The sequence below is a fragment of the Diceros bicornis genome, chromosome 31 (assembly GCF_020826845.1).
Source record: "Diceros bicornis minor isolate mBicDic1 chromosome 31, mDicBic1.mat.cur, whole genome shotgun sequence".
In the NCBI taxonomy this organism is placed as follows: Eukaryota; Metazoa; Chordata; class Mammalia; order Perissodactyla; family Rhinocerotidae; genus Diceros; species Diceros bicornis.
The window spans coordinates 6,677,470-6,694,678 of NC_080770.1; the positions used below are offsets into that span (position 1 = coordinate 6,677,470).

Here is a 17,209-nt window from a genome sequence, read left to right on the forward strand (position 1 = left end):
CCCAGGCCAGACCTGCTGGATTTCGAGTCCCTGAGGAAGTGTAATGCTCACTACAATCTGCAGAACGCTTTCAATCTGGCTGAGAAGGAGCTGGGACTTACGAAGCTGCTGGATCCTGAAGGTGGGGCAGAGCTAAGTGAAAAAGAGGCTGTGGGATAGAGACAGAAGGTAGATGAGTGGATGCCGGGGGCTGAGGGCGGGGAGAACGGGGAGTAACTGCTAATGGCTACAGGTTTCATTTGGGGGTGATGAAAATGTTCTGGAATTAGATAGGAGTGATGGCTGCACAACCTCATGACTATACTAAAAACCACTGAATAGTATACTTCCAAAGGGTGAATTTTATGGTATGAAAATTATATCTCAATTAAATTTAAAAAAAAGCTGTAGGAAGGAAGGCAGCCCTGTGGCAGAAAGAGTCCCAGGATGTGGTTCTATCCCAGCCCCACCATGGAGTAGCTCTGTGACTTACAGCCAGTTGCTTGGCCTCTCTGTAGCTCAGTTTCCTCGTCTCAAAAATGAGAAGATAGGTCTATGTGGTCTCTAAGGGCCGTTCTGATTCTCAGATTCTAGCGTTCTAAATTAAACTTCATGACCTTGTGGTCTCACCAAGCACTGGCCTTGTGGTCAGCTGATCCTGCCCATTGGCTCCTGGGGTTCTGACCTTAATGCCAATGAGACCAGTAATGGCCACTGGGATCGTAATTTTGTACCTGGCACTGCACTTGGCATGCTTTAATTTCTTTAATCCTCACAACACCCCCTTTGCAATCAGTGCCATTATTATCCTCAGGTTGTGGAAGGGAAGACGGGGGGGGGGGGGGGGGTGGGCAATGGAGGAGGGCGGCCATAAAGGTTAAGTGACTTTCCCAAGGTCATACAGCTGATGGGGCTGAGATTCAAACTCAGGCAGCCTGGCTCCAGAGCCTGTTTCCTGAGCCACCTCCCTGGGAGAGCAGCCAGAAAAGGGGAGGAGAGAAGGGCCAAGTGACCTACCTCCTTGCTGGAAATGCTCCTTCCTAAGCTCACTGGGCAGATTTGTGTCTTGGTTATTTTCTCCCTGTTTTCAGTCCTGCCTGTAGCCCCATCTCCTGTGCCCTCTTAGTCCAGAATGACAAACAGCTAACTAGTGATGGAAGTAGGCCAGGTACCAGGTTCTTTGGAGAGCATTTGAGAAGCACAGCTATGATAAAGAACACTCAGGTACAGCTAAGTGTCCTGTAACTTTCTGAGATGATTTTAGTGGATCCTGGCTACCTGTGGGTTTTCAGAGGTCAAGAGGGCTTATAGTCCCACAGTCTTCTCTTTAGGTAGGATACAATTTGGCCTAATTAAGAGAACCTGGGGATTTCAGGTCATAGTCAGAGCCTTGGTCCTTGTGATGGAAGCTGGTTTGCTTGAAGGACGCTCACATCCTCGGGTCCATAGCTGAACTTTGGGACTGAGGTCAGAAATAGCTGTGACCGTGCCCCAAGATGGCCCTGAGAACTGACCTCTGTCCCCGCTGCCAGGGTTCACAGGGTCCCTCACTCTGAACATCCCAGGTTCAGGAAGCTTCATTTGTACCTTCTGTCTTGCTGCCCCTCAGTCGGCTGACTTCTTAGATGTATTTCCAGCCCATAAGTCCATGATCCTTCCCCAACTGGGAATGCAGTTTCTTTTCCTGCCTTTCTTCTCCCAAACAGCTAATTTTGGTCTCCAATGGGGACACTGGGTAAAGCCTCCTTGGGCTTCTGGATTTTGTACTCTGCTTATTTCTAGGAGTTAAAGACAAAAAGGTTAGCTTTCTCATGCCTTTTTAGTCCAAATGGTTTATTTGTCATTTTGCTCTGAAGGGAGCTGCAAAGATGTCAGCCTTGGGGGGCTGGGAGGGCCCTGGGATTGGGGTAAGTGATTCAAAGTGCGGGTACACTTCTGGGAGGCAGGTTTCCACTCTCTGCCTGACCTGAGTGGTCCTTCTTCTCAGATGTGAATGTGGACCAACCAGATGAGAAATCAATCATTACCTATGTGGCTACTTACTACCACTACTTCTCCAAGATGAAGGCCCTGGCCGTGGAAGGCAAAAGAATTGGCAAGGTACTTCCCGCCATGGGCCGGTAGGCGGAAAGGCCTGCGGACGGGTCTTTCTCCCCTAAAGCAGAGGCGGGGTGGAGCTGCCGGACTGCCAGGGACCCCGTGGCCAGGACCCCCGGCTCGCTGTCTGCAGGTGCTGGACCACGCCATGGAGGCAGAGCGCCTAGTGGAGAAATACGAGTCCCTGGCCTCAGAGCTGCTGCAGTGGATCGAGCAAACGATCGTGACCCTCAATGACCGGCAGCTGGCCAACTCCCTGAGCGGGGTCCAGAACCAGCTGCAGTCCTTCAACTCCTACCGCACCGTGGAGAAGCCGCCCAAGTAGGTGCCCCTGGACTAGCCCCTGCCGCAGCATGCATGCTCCGAGCTGTGCCCACACAAGAGGAAGCCTAAATTAGGGCGGACTTGCAGGAGGGAAATTTGGCAGCACGTAAATGCGGTGGAGGCTCATTTCCCCCAGCTCAAAGCGCCAGAAGCAGTTCCAAAATAAATTTTTAAAATGATTATTCATTTTAAAAAAATCATGCTGTGAGAATGATTGCTATGGTATGTGGAGCCAGTGCAGCCCACTCAGATGAGATTACTGGTCGGGGTGTCGCAGCAACCCCATCCCAGCTTAGGGACAGGAGGGATGGGCCTGACAGGCAGGTTGTAGCTGCCCATACAGGAGTGTGGCTGGTGACCTGCACGTTGCAAAGGTTCTTATTGTTTACATATTTCAGCAATTAACTGTTTTCAAGTGTGGAATTGCTGTTAGGCAATTCTATACAGTATAGGCTAAAAATTCTGTTTTTCCGTTATTGAGCTCTTTTGGAGTTAATATGTTTCAGCTCCAAAACTGATATTAATCCAGAAAACATCTGTTCCTATACATTCTAGGGAATCATTTGAGGTTGCCCTTTGACCTGGAAAGTCCTCTTCTGGGCATTGATCAGAGATGTAGCTTCAAAGATGTTCACAAGCATGACCTTTGCAAAAGAAAAATAAGTCATGGGACAGCCACTGAAAATAATGTTGAAGAAATGCGTTTATTGACCTGAAAAGATGTTCATGAAAAATAGGTGAAGAAGCAGTTTACGAAACAGTGATGTGTGGGCAGCAGAGAGCAAAGGGCTAAGCATCCAGGCTCAGAGTGCGAGTTCAAATCCTGGCTCTGCCACCTTGCAGCTGTGAGCCTTGAGCAACTTATTTGGCCTCTCTGTGCCTCAGTGTTCTCCTCTGAAAAATGAGGGTAATAAGAGACTGTAGGTAACAGGGAGAACTAAGCAAGGTAATGCTTGTAACGCCCTGAGGACAGGCCCAGCTCACAGTGAGTGAGTCCTCGACACGTTAGCTGTGGTTATGATGTGATCTCATCTGGGTAAAACGAAAATGAAGTGCGTGTGCACCTGTCAAGGGGTAACAGTGATCGTTTCTGTGTGGTTTTCAGTTGTTTTAAAATTATGTTCTTTTGGTTTGCCCATATTTTCTGGCTTTCACACAAAGAGCCTGTATTGCTTTTATGAGAAGGAAAGCAACACAGGACACTTCATTTTGAAACATAAAGAGTCCCTGCGCCCCTAGTGGCCTTTGACTCTGACCCTGACCTGCCCTCCTGCCTCAGGTTCACCGAGAAAGGGAACTTGGAAGTGCTGCTCTTCACCATCCAGAGCAAGCTGCGGGCCAACAACCAGAAGGTCTACACGCCCCGTGAGGGCCGGCTCATCTCTGACATCAACAAGGTCCATGGCCTCCCTTCCCATCCCACAGACGTTCCACCTTCAGCACCAGCCCCTACTGCCCCAACTTGCACACTCGTGTGGCTCCCTGAACCCCTCCCTGGTGCAGACGTGACTCACACGTCTTCTCGTGCGTCCTGCACATCCCCCTTCCTCCTCCATCTGTCTCTCCATGCGAGTCACATAATAAAATTGTACCCTAAGTCCCATATCTTGTTCACGTCCCCAACTCGCTCTCCCTACTTTTATTGTCTTCACAGACAACATTATAAGATTAACAAAAGTAATGGAGTTCACCCACAGTCCCGCCACCACAGACAAATCCAGTGGTTTCCATTGTTCCCTGTTCCCCTCGGTCCTTGTCCTTAGGCAGGTGTAGTGGTCACATGGCTCCAAAGCCCTCACACCTCCCGTTTCTCATACTTCCACGCAGAGGTGTCTAACTGACCGTGGTCCACAGACCCACTAGACTGAGCTTCCCTGGGACTCGCCATGTGCCCCCAACCCTGATGACCCCTGCTCACCCTCCCTTCCTGAGCCTTGGCCCTTTAGCACCAATTCTGTCCCCACCTCACAGGCCTGGGAGCGGCTTGAGAAGGCCGAGCATGAGCGTGAGCTGGCCCTGCGCACCGAGCTGATCCGCCAGGAGAAGCTGGAGCAGCTGGCCGCCCGCTTCGACCGCAAGGCCGCCATGCGGGAGACCTGGCTTAGCGAGAACCAGCGCCTCGTGTCCCAGGTAGGACATGGGGGGCTCTTGGCCTGTCTGGGCTGGTCGGGAGAAATGGGAGAGAGAGAGTGGTGGATAAGGAACCCTGCGATGTGGGAGCTAATGAAACAAGAAATCTATCACACAGATAGGAAGACCAAGAAACTCAGGAACGAGGGGCCGGAGGCTTGAACAGAAGAAAGGGTTAGTGAGACAGGATGAGATGGCGTAGAGAGGACACTTAGAGCCACCTCGTGGAGTTGGCCCCTTGCAACACAAGTGCCCTGGAGGGCAGAAAGGGCAAGCAGAGATGGTGTCCCTGAGCTCCCAAACCTCCCCTCCCTGCCCCCTGCCCCAGGACAACTTTGGGCTGGAGCTGGCTGCGGTGGAGGCCGCGGTGCGGAAGCACGAAGCCATCGAGACAGACATCGTGGCCTACAGTGGCCGGGTGCAGGCGGTGGACGCCGTGGCCGCGGAGCTGGCCGCCGAGCGCTACCACGACATCAAGCGCATCGCCGCACGGCAGCACAACGTGGCGCGGCTCTGGGACTTCCTGAGGCAGATGGTGGCTGCCCGGCGGGAGCGGCTCCTGCTCAACCTGGAGCTGCAGAAGGTGTTTCAGGACCTGCTCTACCTCATGGACTGGATGGAAGAGATGAAGGTACCAGTGGGACGCGTGTGGCGGGGTTAAGCTGATCAGGACTTGCGGGGGTTTGACGAGGGGTGCTGTCGCTCACTTGCTCAGCTGATCTTTGTGGAGTATGTACGGTGCAGAGCCCTGTCCTCAGATGAACAGAGCACACTGGTCCGTGTCCTCGGGGGGCTCGCATTCTAGCAGGAGGAGACTGATAATAAAACCCATGGACCGATCAATAAGCAAAATAGCAAGTGGGCGTAAAACCTAGGAGAAAGCTGGAGCAGAGCGTGTGATGGAGTGCTCTAGGAAGGCCTCTCTGAGAAGATGCCATTTAAGCTGAAAGCAGAATAACACGAGGAGCCGCCACAGGGAAATCTGAGGAGAGCCGGTTCCAGGCAGAGGGAAGAGCTAGGAAAAGGCCCCAGGCCTGCTGAAGTGTGGCATGTTCAGCACGAGAAGGAAGGCCAGGGGGGCTGTAAGAACAGGATGGGGGCAGTGGAATGAGATGAGGGAGGAGCGGCCAGCTCATGTGGGGCCTTACAGGCCTGGCCAAGGAGTCTGGATTTTATTCCAGGTAACAAAGAGCATTGAAAGTGATAGAAGGTTTTGAAAAGGGGAGAGACATGATTCTGCCTTATGTTTCTAGAAAGATCTCTTTGATACTGTGTGAGGAAGGGCTGTGGGCAGCCGGAGTGGGAGCCGAGAGACCAGCTGGAGGCTGTTGTGGTGATCTGGGCAAGAGGTGGGGATAAGGATAGGTCTGGAGATGCTGAAGATTGCTGGAGTGCTGGGAACCAAGCCATGACGATAGGAGGGTGGAGATAATTCTGGGGCTGAGAAATGAGTCAGAGCGGAGATTCCAGGAGCAAGATTTAGTAAGAAAGTCGTTCCACAGGAGGGGAGTTGAGTACTAAGAGGCCAGGGTGCCAGGACAGAACTGGGGGATCACTGTGTGTGTGAGTGAGGGCTGACAGACAGAAGCAGGTCAGCTCACCTGGGTGTGACACCTGGAGCCGCCCAGAGAGTTTGGGCGGCGCGGTCAATGCAGGAAAATGGAGCCAAGTTAGCACGTGTGTGTGGTGGGGCTGAAAGAGGCACGGCTGAGAGGGGACTGGTGGGTCTCCGATGGGTATCGGCATGCTGCCTGTGCCTGGCAGGGCCGGCTGCAGTCTCAGGACCTGGGCAAGCACCTGGCTGGAGTGGAGGACCTGCTGCAGCTGCACGAGCTGGTGGAAGCAGACATCGCTGTGCAGGCTGAGCGTGTGCGGGCTGTCAGTGCCTCCGCACTGCGCTTCTGCGACCCAGCAAAAGGTGAAAAGTGGGGAAAGGAACTGGAAAAGGAGGGGCTGGGAAGGAGAACGTTAAGAGCTGCAGCAGCAAGACTGGGGGAACCTGGGGACAGGAAGAATGGTGGGTGACAGAGCTAGGAGGGAGGCCTAAGAGAGCGGGTGGGGGGATTCGTGACCAGGAGTGCCTGGGACGCAGCAGGAGGGCTGAGGTAACAGCTCTCACTCTCTGGTGTGACTTTTCAGAGTACAAACCATGCGACCCCCAGCTGGTGTCGGAGCGGGTGGCTGCCCTGGAGCGGAGCTACGAGGCGCTGTGCAAGTTGGCGGCCGCGCGGCGGGCCCGTCTGGAGGAGTCCCGGCGCCTCTGGCGGTTCCTCTGGGAGGTGGGCGAGGCCGAGGCCTGGGTGCGGGAGCAGCAGCACCTGCTGGCCTCGGCCGAAACTGGCCGGGACCTGACAGGCGTCCTCCGCCTGCTCAACAAGCACACGGCCCTGCGAGGCGAGATGAGCGGCCGGCTGGGGCCCTTGAAGCTCACCCTGGAGCAGGGCCAGCAGTTGGTGGCCGAGGGCCACCCTGGGGCAGGCCAGGCCGCCGCCCGCGCAGCCGAGCTCCAAGCCCAGTGGGAGCGGCTGGAGGCCCTGGCGGAGGAGCGCGCCCAGCGGCTAGCCCAGGCCGCCAGCCTCTACCAGTTCCAGGCAGACGCAAACGACATGGAGGCCTGGCTGGTAGACGCGCTGCGCCTGGTGTCCAGCCCCGAGCTGGGGCACGATGAGTTCTCCACGCAGGCCCTGGCCCGGCAGCATCGGGCCCTGGAGGAGGAGATCCGAGGCCACCGGCCAACCCTGGACGCCCTGAGGGAACAGGCCGCGGCCCTGCCTTCCGCACTGAGCCGCACGCCCGAGGTGCAGGGCAGGGTGCCCACCCTGGAGCGGCACTACGAGGAGCTGCAGGCCCGGGCAGGCGAGCGGGCACGGGCCCTGGAGGCGGCCCTGGCGCTCTACACCATGCTCAGTGAGGCTGGGGCCTGCGGGCTGTGGGTGGAGGAGAAGGAGCAGTGGCTTAATGGGCTAGCCCTGCCTGAGCGCCTGGAGGACTTGGAGGTCGTGCAGCAAAGGTAGGCACCCTGCAGGCTCCCTCCTGAGGGGCCCTGTGAGTTGGCTCCAGTGTGTAGGGTGGGGTCCCGCCATAAACTGCCTACTCTTGCTACATCCCTTTGAGTCTTAATAGTTGTCTGTTTTTTGTTTTAATGAAAAATGTTAAACTCAGAAGTAGAAAACGTTATCCAACAAACTCCCATATACCCATCACCCGGATTCAATAATTGTCAAGACCTTGCTCTATTTGATTAATTTTCATTTTTAAAGGCAAATTCCCGGGTGGCACAAGCAGTTAAATGCGCGCGTTCCACTGCGGCGGCCCGGGGTTGGCCGGTTTGGATCCCGGGCGCGCACCGATGCACCACTTGGCAAGCCATGCTGTGGCAGCGTCCCATATAAAGTGGAGGAAGATGGGTAGGATGTTAGCCCAGGGCCAGTCTTCCTCAGCAAAAAGAGGAGGATTGGCATGGATGTTAGCTCAGGGCTGATCTTCCTCACAAAAAATAAATAAATGAATAAGAGCAAATCCCCAATATTATCATTTCACTTGTGCATTCTCCAGGATGCATCCTTTAAGCAATAAGAGGGGGGGCCGGCCAAGTGCCTCAGTGGTTAAGTGTATGCGCTTTGCTTTGGCGGCCCGGGGTTCACAGGTTCGGATCCCGGGCACGCACCGACGCACCGCTTGTCAAGCCATGCTGTGGTGGTGTCCCATATAAAGTAGAGGAAGATGGGTAGGATGTTAGCCCGGGGCCAGTCTTCCTTAGCAAAAAGAGGAGGATTGGCATGGATGTTAGCTCAGGGCTGATCTTCCTCACAAAAAAAAAGAAATATGAGGAAGTATTCTTACATATAGTAAATTATTTTTTAATTGTGTCTGCAGACTTAAAATAGTTAAGGCTTTGAAGTTGTAAACCTTTTAGTCAGAGACACTGATTAACCTCTCACAAAGTGGATTTATTTACAGAATAATAAATCTTAAAATCATTTAGAAAAGATATTTTTCTTATAGAACCACAATACCATTATCACACAAAACAAAATTAGCAATTCCTTGATATCATCTACTACTCACTCTATATTGAAATTTCCTGGTGGTTTTAAAAAATGTAATCAAAGATTTTTTTTAGTTTTCAAGACATCCCATGACAGGGGTCAGCAAACTACAACCTTGGGCCAAATCCAGCCTGTTGCCTGTTTTTGTAAATAAAGCTTGATTGGAACAGAGTCAACGCTTATTCGTTTCCACATTGTCCCCTGCTGCTTTTGTGCTGGGACAGCAGAGCTGAATACTTGAGACAGAGACCGTGTGGCCCACAAAGCCTAAAGTATTTACTAATGGCCCTTTGCAGAAAACATTTGCAGACTCTATGAGAATATAAGTGTCCCTGGGAGAAGTTATGCTTCTCTTCTTTATCACAAATATTTTAGGTTGTTCGTTGGTTTTTAACACGTATTGGTGGATGGGACCCAGGTAGGCGGCTGAGGGGTGAGTCCCAGGAGGCAGAGGGGAGGCTCTGATAAAGGCGGGCCTGCGCCAGGGATGAGTTTGACTTGTGCAGCTGTTCCCACCTTCAACTTCCACCGCCTTTTTGAGCAACTCCGGAGATACTAGTTTTTCTACTTGTTTTGGGGGAATTGGGTGCGCCCTGTGACCCACAGATGCTGTGAACCTTGTGGATGAGAGGTGCAGAGCCTCCTAAAAATAAGCCTCGTGTTGACGGAGAGGAGTTTTGTGGGCATCTAAGGGAGGTGGGCCGAGGCATCACTGCCTCTCGGTGTTCATGCCCAGCTCTTTGCCCCTTCAGGTTCGAGACCCTGGAGCCCGAAATGAACGCCCTTGCGGCGCGAATTACTGCGGTGAACGACATTGCAGAGCAGTTGCTGAAGGCCAACCCCCCGGGCAAGGGCAGCATTGTCAACACCCAGAAGCAGCTCAACCACAGGTGGGGTGGGGGAGGGCAGGACCAGGGACTGAGACAGTAGGCAGCAGGCGGGATGGCAACCGGAAGCGAGCTCTGTAGGGCATGGAATAGAGGCTACAAATGAGGAGGCAAAGCAGTCTGGAATATGTTGGTGGAGGGGATGATGAAAGAAATAGAAGCAGGGTAAAGGCAGTCTGAAGAGGCTGGTGCCTGGACAGGGAGCAATTAAGAAGGAGTCAAGGGAGGATGAGTGGGAGCAGCCTCTTTAAAACAGCAGAAGCAGGTGGGTAGAATATACCAAAGGAGAGAGAAGCAGGGAAGAAGCTTCCAGATACACCTGGACAGGGCGAGGAAGCTGAGCAACTCCGAACACCAGGCCCTCCCTCACTCTCAGGTGGCAGCAGTTTCGGTCTCTGGCAGATGGCAAGAAGGCAGCTCTGACGTCAGCCCTGAGCATCCAGAACTACCACTTGGAGTGCACGGAGACCCAGGCCTGGATGAGAGAAAAGACCAAGGTCATCGAGTCCACCCAAGGCCTGGGCAATGACCTGGCGGGCGTGCTGGCGCTGCAGCGGAAGTTGGCCGGCACCGAGCGGGATCTAGAGGCCATCGCCACCCGGGTGGGTGAACTGACTCGAGAGGCAAATGCCCTGGCTGCTGGCCACCCAGCCCAAGCCCCTGCCATCAATGCCCGGCTTGCAGAGGTGCAAGCTGGCTGGGAGGACCTCAGGGCCACCATGCGGCGTCGAGAGGAGTCGCTGGGTGAGGCGCGGCGGCTGCAGGACTTCCTGCGCAGCTTGGATGACTTCCAGGCTTGGCTAGGTCGCACGCAGACCGCTGTGGCCTCTGAAGAAGGGCCGGCCACCCTGCCTGAGGCAGAGGCCCTCCTGGCCCAACACGCAGCCCTGCGGGGAGAGGTGGAGCGAGCCCAGGGCGAGTACAGCCGGCTGCGGGCCTTGGGTGAGGAGGTGACCCGGGACCAGGCCGATCCCCAGTGCCTCTTCCTACGGCAGCGACTGGAAGCCCTGGGAACCGGCTGGGAGGAGCTGGGCCGCATGTGGGGGAGCCGGCAAGGCCGTCTGGCCCAGGCCCATGGTTTCCAGGGGTTCCTGCGCGATGCTCGCCAGGCCGAGGGCGTGCTCAGCAGCCAGGTGAGAGCCTGGGGTCAGGCCGAACCAGGAAGAGGCGGGAACTAGGGACCGTGAAGGAGAATGGTGGCTGGGTGGGGGGGGGAATGGCAGTGGGTAGACTAGTTGCGGAAACAGGATGGACAGGGAGAAAGTGTTAGAAAAATACGGGAGTGAAAAAAAAGATGTAAATATAACTTACCCAAACTGACTTAAGAAGAAATAGAAAACCTGGCTTGTCATGTAACTATTAAAAAAATCAAATCAGTAGCTAGAAATAAGATTGAACAGGATTTAGACTGTCAAAGGCCCTCCAGCCCAGCTTCCTTCTAGCTTTCTCCCACACTATCAGGCACCATCCCCCTCTGTCTTCAGAGCCACACGGTCTGCCCTACCCTAGCCCCTGCCCCTGTCTGGTTGGCCTCAGTGTCTCAGATGTGCCCTTTCAGTAGGTCCCTTCTGAGAGGTTGAGCAGTGCTTTGAGAAGTGAGCTCCATATCTCCCCTCCCACACAGGAATATGTTTTGTCTCACACGGAGATGCCGGGGACACTGCAGGCTGCTGATGCCGCCATTAAAAAACTGGAGGACTTCATAAGCACCATGGACGCCAACGGGGAACTGATCCGCGGGCTCCTGGAGGCCGGGCGCCAGCTGGTGTCTGAGGGCAACATCCATGCTGAGAAGATCCAAGAGAAGGCAGACTCCGTTGAGAGGAGGTATAATGAGGACAGTGGGCAAGTGAGGGGCCCGAGAGGGAAATAAGTGAACATAGGATGGCCTGTTTCACTGATGAAGAAGTTGGAGAACGTGGCACAGGCAGACTAACAGATGGGGGTGGGGAGCTGACAAACGTAAAGGAGGAAGAACCAAGTGATGGGAGAGGGACTAGGCCATGGGCTGAGAAGTTCTGTCTCCCCCACACTGGGGCGAAATGAAGTCTAGGAGAGCTGGACGCTGACATCAGGATTCCTGGGTTGTGTTGTAGTGCTCCCAGAAGGCACTGTCCCCATAGGAGGAGGACTGAAGTCTTCTAGGTTAGTTAGAGGGTTATAACCCTTTCACAACAAGTTCAAGGGCTTCACAAGGGGTTGTCTTACAGACACAGGAAGAATCAGGAAGCAGTGCAGCAGCTCCTGGGCCGTGTTCGGGACAACCGAGAGCAGCAGCATTTCTTACAAGACTGTCATGAGGTGGGGCTCTCAGTTCCCCTGTGTCACCTCTGACATTCCCTAGCCATCCCTTTCCCACAACGCCCTCGCTCTTTGAGCCTAGACTAAGTCCATTGCAGTGTCACGTGAGCATGTGGGCCCCTTCATGGCTTCTCCCCACATCCACCACTTCTGGCTCACCCTTGCCTCCTCTGTGCTTCACTCTTCCCTCCCTCTGAAATGTACTCTGCCCTCCTCCATCCCTGCTCTGTGCTTGGTCCAGCTGAAACTCTGGATTGACGAGAAGATGCTGACAGCCCAGGACGTGTCCTATGATGAGGCCCGCAACCTGCACACCAAATGGCAGAAGCACCAGGCGTTCATGGCTGAGCTGGCCGCCAACAAGGACTGGTTGGACAAGGTGGACAAGGTGAGTGGTGTGATGGGAGCACGAGAAGAGAGCCTCTGGGGCCTCCTCCAGGCAGGGTCCTGGCCACAGTGCAGGGGAGGGTCCCGGCTTCAGGATATGACTCTTTCAGAGTTAGAGATCAGGGGGCCTCTGGTGCCAAACCCCCAGGGTGGAAAGTTATGGTCTGGGAACAAACGTCTTAGGTCTACGGATGGTGACTCTAGAACTTTGAGAAAGTACAAATTAGTAGAGAACCAAACTGCAGCTTTGGGTCAAGACAATAACTATCCCTGGGTCCAGGGCTGGATGACACTCTTCAAGAGAGATCAGCAAACTTCTGTAAAGGGAGAGATGGTAAATATTTTAGGCTTTGTGGGCCATACAGTTTCTGCTGTGACTGCTCAACTCTGCCACTGTAGTGCAAAAGCAGCCATAGAGAATACATAAACAAATGAGTATAGCTGTGTTCCAATAAAACTTCATTTATAAAAACAGGCAGTGGGCCAGACTGGGCCTGCAGGCCACAGTTTGCCAACCCTTGCTTTTGAGTCTTGCTGTTCTTGGTACTTGGTCTCCCACCCAGTTCTTCCTCAAGAGCTGAGCACCAGTAAAACTTTATTTCAACTCAGCAAGTATTCCTGGACAACAGTGTGTGTGCTCAGCACTCTGCTAGGTGCCACAAGGTATATAAAAAGACACTTTCCTTCCCTCAAGGGCATGATGGTTGGGGAGAGGAGGAGACCAGTGTGTATTCAGTTTTTCCATTTGTTCAGCAAATACTTAGTTGGTGCTATTGTATGCAAAGCATTGTATTAGGCACTGAGCAGGGAATGAAGGTGATTCCATTGCAGGCTCCGCTCTCGAGGAATGACACTGTAGCCAGGGTGAGACATACACAAATAGCTAAATTAAATCCACAGCAGAATATAGCAAGTGCAATAAGAGAGAGCCCGATAAAGCCTGGGCGCTAAGGAGAGAGATGTGAGACTCCTAGAAGCAGGTGCCTCCAGGGCAGTCCACGAAGGACGAGGAGAATTTGGACAAGCAGAGATAATGGGGGAAGGATGTTTCTAGGTGGAGAAGAGAGTGTGAACAGGAAACCAGAGGTGTGGAAGTGGGGTGCCTGTATGGGAGCAAGGGGGTAAGTCAATCTGGGGGCCCCATGGAAGAAAAGATGGGAAGAGCCTGCAGGGCCAGGTCATGTAAGCCCTGATCACTGCATAAGGACTGTGTGTCGAAGTGTGGCTTGTGCTGAAGGTTTGTGCAGTTACCCAAGCAGTGCTAGACTCCGCCGCTCTTCATCTTGGCAGCTATGTATAAAATGGCCTGAAGGCGGTGTCTTGGTTTGTGTTCCCCTAGAAGCAGACCCTGAAACAAGGCTTCCAGTGCAGCCCACTTATATGGGAGGTGATTGCCAGAAACACCAGTAGGAGAGTGGGGAGATGAGACGGAGAAGGGAAGGTAGTCAATAAAGGGCCCATTGCCATGCTAGTCATCCCAGTGGGCAACTGACGCTCAGTCCTGGTGGGGCACCTGGGAGACGGTGTAAAACGTGCATCAGAGTTATCCCAACCAAAGCACAAGGACGCCGAGTGTTTGTCCACTGGCTCCCTGTCTGTTACTAGTTGAGGGCTGCTTCTGGGGGCAATAACTCTCTGGCACTTCCAGCCTGCCTTGCATGCAGGTCAAGAGGCCATGCTCCCCTCACATCCCTGGAAACAAAAGTTCTCAAGCAGAAAGGCTTGGAGTGGGGAGACCAGGTGGGACTCACTTGCGAGAGTTCAGGTGAGGGGTAATGAGCTGAGAAACACGAATGATAGCAAATAATACAAGACCACGTGCAGTATACCACCAGAAACCACAGCACTAGGGACTCAAAATGAGGAAAGAGCACAGTGGTTTCTTAGTTGAAAGGGGGTTGGAGCTGGACCTTGAAGGAGGAGTAGGGCTTAATCAGCAGTGAGGGTAGGGAAGTTTAGAGGGGTTTCAAACCTTTGAGAAGAGCATGGTAAGGAGCACACACAAGAACTTGGAATTATTGCCCACACTTCAGGTCTCCACTGCCCTTTAGGTGCCCGGTCTACTCTCAGCCTGTAGAGTTCAGTGCTGTCTAATTCTGACACTTACACCTTCTTCGCACCCAGGAGGGGCGGGAGCTGACCCTCGAGAAGCCGGAGCTGAAGGCCCTGGTCTCAGAGAAGCTGGAGGACCTGCACAAGCGCTGGGACGAGCTGGAGACCACCACCCAGGCCAAGGCCCGCAGCCTCTTTGATGCCAACCGAGCCGAGCTGTTCGCCCAAAGCTGCTCTGCCCTGGAGAGCTGGCTGGAGAGCCTGCAGGCCCAGCTGCACTCGGACGACTATGGCAAGGACCTCACCAGCGTCAACATTCTGCTCAAGAAGCAGCAGGTGTGTTGCGGGCGTTTGATGGAGCTGGTGAACAGCAGAAGAAAGGAAGAGGGAGTCTATAGCTTTTGGGAGGTCGTTCTCAGGCCTTGCAGACAACATCTTTACTGATATTTCTCCAAGTGATTTCCATGGGCCACCATATCAGAATCTCTAGGAGTGTGTATCGGTCATAGTAGTCAGGAGACAGAACCCACATTCTAACTTGAACAAGGAAACTTTAGTAAAAACAAGCATTAATTAGTAAAACGTAGTTAGCCACCAAAGGGGTAAAGAGAACTCCAAAGCAGGGATCAGAAAACACTTTTCTATAAAGGGCCAGGCAGTAAATATTTTGGGTTCTGTGTGTCATATGGCCTCTGTCACAACTATTCAACTCTGTCCTTGTAGGGTAAAAGCAGCCATAGACAAAACGTGAAAGAATGGGTGTGGCTGTGTGCCAATAAAACTTTATTTACAAAAACAGGCAGGGGCCTGGATTTGCTGATCCCTGCTCTAAAGAATCCAGGAATAGCAAATGCAAGGAGCAACTACTACCTCTAGGGCTGAGGAGGGGTACCCAAGGAAGGAACGAGATACCCTCGCCCAACCCCAAGGCTGGAGTTTCAGACCTCATTGGAAGGGGCAGAGGCCTGCTGGATGGCATAGAATTTTGCTAGGGTATCATGGCCCCAGCAGGTCTGAAGCTGGCAGGCCAAGGCTGGCCAGCAGGAAGTTGCCACTGGGATGCCAGTAAAACTTGCTGGAGGGTGAGAGCCAGGAAAGGCACTCTGGAACCATAAATAGAAGCCCCTTCCTCTCCTGTACGTTGTGGTGTCCCTCCAGCGCCCTCTACTGACAAGGCTTAGCATTGTACCAGCGGGCAAAGGAGAAATGTTACAGGGTCCAGTTTCACCAGCTCAAAACAGGGAAAGATGGATTTGGAACTGAGATGGATTTGGGACTGAGAGGCAATAAATTGATAACCGGCACAGTTAACATGCCCCCCTGGATTCTTATGTATATTAACGTTTGAGATCCACTGATCTAGGTCACGCGGGGATACTCTCCCTGGGGTGAGCCCCTGCGGATGAGAAATCGTGATTGGCTTAATATAGACCAGCGTCTCCTCTGAGTTGGAAAGCAGAAGGTGGCGATAACACCCGCTTCCTCTTCCGGGTTGGCAGATGCTGGAACGGGAGATGGCCGTGCGAGAGAAGGAGGTGGAGGCCATCCAGGCCCAGGCGAGGGCGCTGGCCCAGGAAGACCAGGGCGCGGGGGAGGTGGAGAGGACCTCCAGGGCTGTTGAGGAGAAGTTCAGGGCCCTGTGCCAGCCCATGAAGGAGCGCTGCCAGCGCCTGCAGGCCTCCCGTGAGCAGCACCAGTTCCACCGGGACGTGGAGGATGAGATCGTGAGTCACTAGGATCTGCGATGGGGTGGAGTCATCATCGTGGCAAGTTGTCCCCTGCCTTATGGCTTTCTAGTCTCCTTCCTGGATGCTGGGGAGATGCCAGAAGCGCCCTGTTTTCTCTTCCGTTTGGCATTGAAAATCAACCATCTAAGGACACTTGGGGATGTCCTCTAGGTCCCTTTATCCCAGAACCAGAGATGACCATTCCCAGCATGCACGTGCCAGAAGCCCTAGAAAACCCCTCCCCAGGTATCCTCACTGTCCACCCCCTATCATTCGCTTTGCCCTCTGGACCTCCACTGATCCCTCTTTCTCCTCCAGTTGTGGGTGACGGAGCGGCTACCCATGGCTAGTTCCATGGAACATGGCAAGGACCTGCCCAGTGTCCAGCTCCTCATGAAGAAGAACCAGGTGAGGCAGAGGCTAAAGGAAAGGTTCCAAGAGCCTCCCCATACTTGGAAGTTTGTTCCTTCTTAAGACCTGGGGTTTCTGTGGCTCCCCCTCAATGCTGTGTGTAATCCTAGACTTCAGTGTTTTGCCTTTCTTCACCGCGGAGGGTGGGTTCCCTCTGTAGGAGATCCTGTGTATTGAAGAGGCATCACCATCACATCCTTGGGCCAGAAAAGAGGGGACATAACGAGGACTCTGGAAGGAAGAGAAGCGAGAGCGTGGGGGGCTTGATGTTGAGTAGGTGTAAGGAGGGATGTGGGTGAGGGGTCCCTGAGCCAGCCTTTCAGTGTTTCCTCTTCTGTGCTGTGGACAGACCCTGCAGAAGGAGATCCAGGGCCACGAGCCGCGGATTGCGGACCTGAAGGAGCGGCAGCGTGCTCTGGGGGCAGCGGCGGCAGGCCCGGAGCTGGCCGAGCTACAGGAAATGTGGAAACGCCTGGGCCACGAGCTGGAGCTTCGAGGGAAGCGACTTGAGGAGGCCCTGCGGGCCCAGCAGTTCTACCGTGATGCCGCCGAGGCGGAGGCCTGGATGGGCGAGCAGGAGTTACACATGATGGGCCAGGAGAAAGCCAAGGTGACAGCCAGGGGGGGGGCTCAGGCTGCGTGGCTGCTTCTTTCCTCCCCCTGACCCCTGCTCCCTGATGCCCACTGTCCCTTCCCCCAGGACGAGCTGAGTGCCCAGGCAGAGGTGAAGAAGCATCAGGTATTGGAGCAAGCCCTGGCTGACTACGCCCAGACCATCCACCAGCTGGCAGCCAGCAGCCAGGACATGATTGACCATGACCACCCAGAGAGGTGAGCGCAGCGGGCAGCAAGGGCCCCAGCCCCT

At 54.0% G+C, this 17,209-nt stretch overlaps 1 protein-coding gene across 4 annotated transcripts in view; it reads left to right on the plus strand.

Moving 5' to 3' along the window:
- The window catches only part of SPTBN2 (spectrin beta, non-erythrocytic 2), a 37,819-nt gene that overhangs the window by 14,080 nt on the left and 6,530 nt on the right, over nucleotides 1-17,209 (plus strand). For all 4 annotated transcript variants that reach the window (XM_058526302.1, XM_058526303.1, XM_058526300.1 and 1 more), the window contains 18 exons: nucleotides 6-121; nucleotides 1,967-2,079; nucleotides 2,210-2,397; nucleotides 3,680-3,797; nucleotides 4,372-4,530; nucleotides 4,859-5,161; nucleotides 6,295-6,448; nucleotides 6,670-7,540; nucleotides 9,332-9,469; nucleotides 9,843-10,599; nucleotides 11,091-11,293; nucleotides 11,677-11,767; nucleotides 12,009-12,155; nucleotides 14,279-14,542; nucleotides 15,706-15,930; nucleotides 16,252-16,341; nucleotides 16,694-16,954; nucleotides 17,045-17,175. In XM_058526302.1, coding sequence (XP_058382285.1) covers nucleotides 6-121; nucleotides 1,967-2,079; nucleotides 2,210-2,397; nucleotides 3,680-3,797; nucleotides 4,372-4,530; nucleotides 4,859-5,161; nucleotides 6,295-6,448; nucleotides 6,670-7,540; nucleotides 9,332-9,469; nucleotides 9,843-10,599; nucleotides 11,091-11,293; nucleotides 11,677-11,767; nucleotides 12,009-12,155; nucleotides 14,279-14,542; nucleotides 15,706-15,930; nucleotides 16,252-16,341; nucleotides 16,694-16,954; nucleotides 17,045-17,175 — 4,329 coding nt within the window. The remainder of the gene's footprint in view (nucleotides 1-5; nucleotides 122-1,966; nucleotides 2,080-2,209; nucleotides 2,398-3,679; nucleotides 3,798-4,371; nucleotides 4,531-4,858; nucleotides 5,162-6,294; nucleotides 6,449-6,669; nucleotides 7,541-9,331; nucleotides 9,470-9,842; nucleotides 10,600-11,090; nucleotides 11,294-11,676; nucleotides 11,768-12,008; nucleotides 12,156-14,278; nucleotides 14,543-15,705; nucleotides 15,931-16,251; nucleotides 16,342-16,693; nucleotides 16,955-17,044; nucleotides 17,176-17,209) is intronic.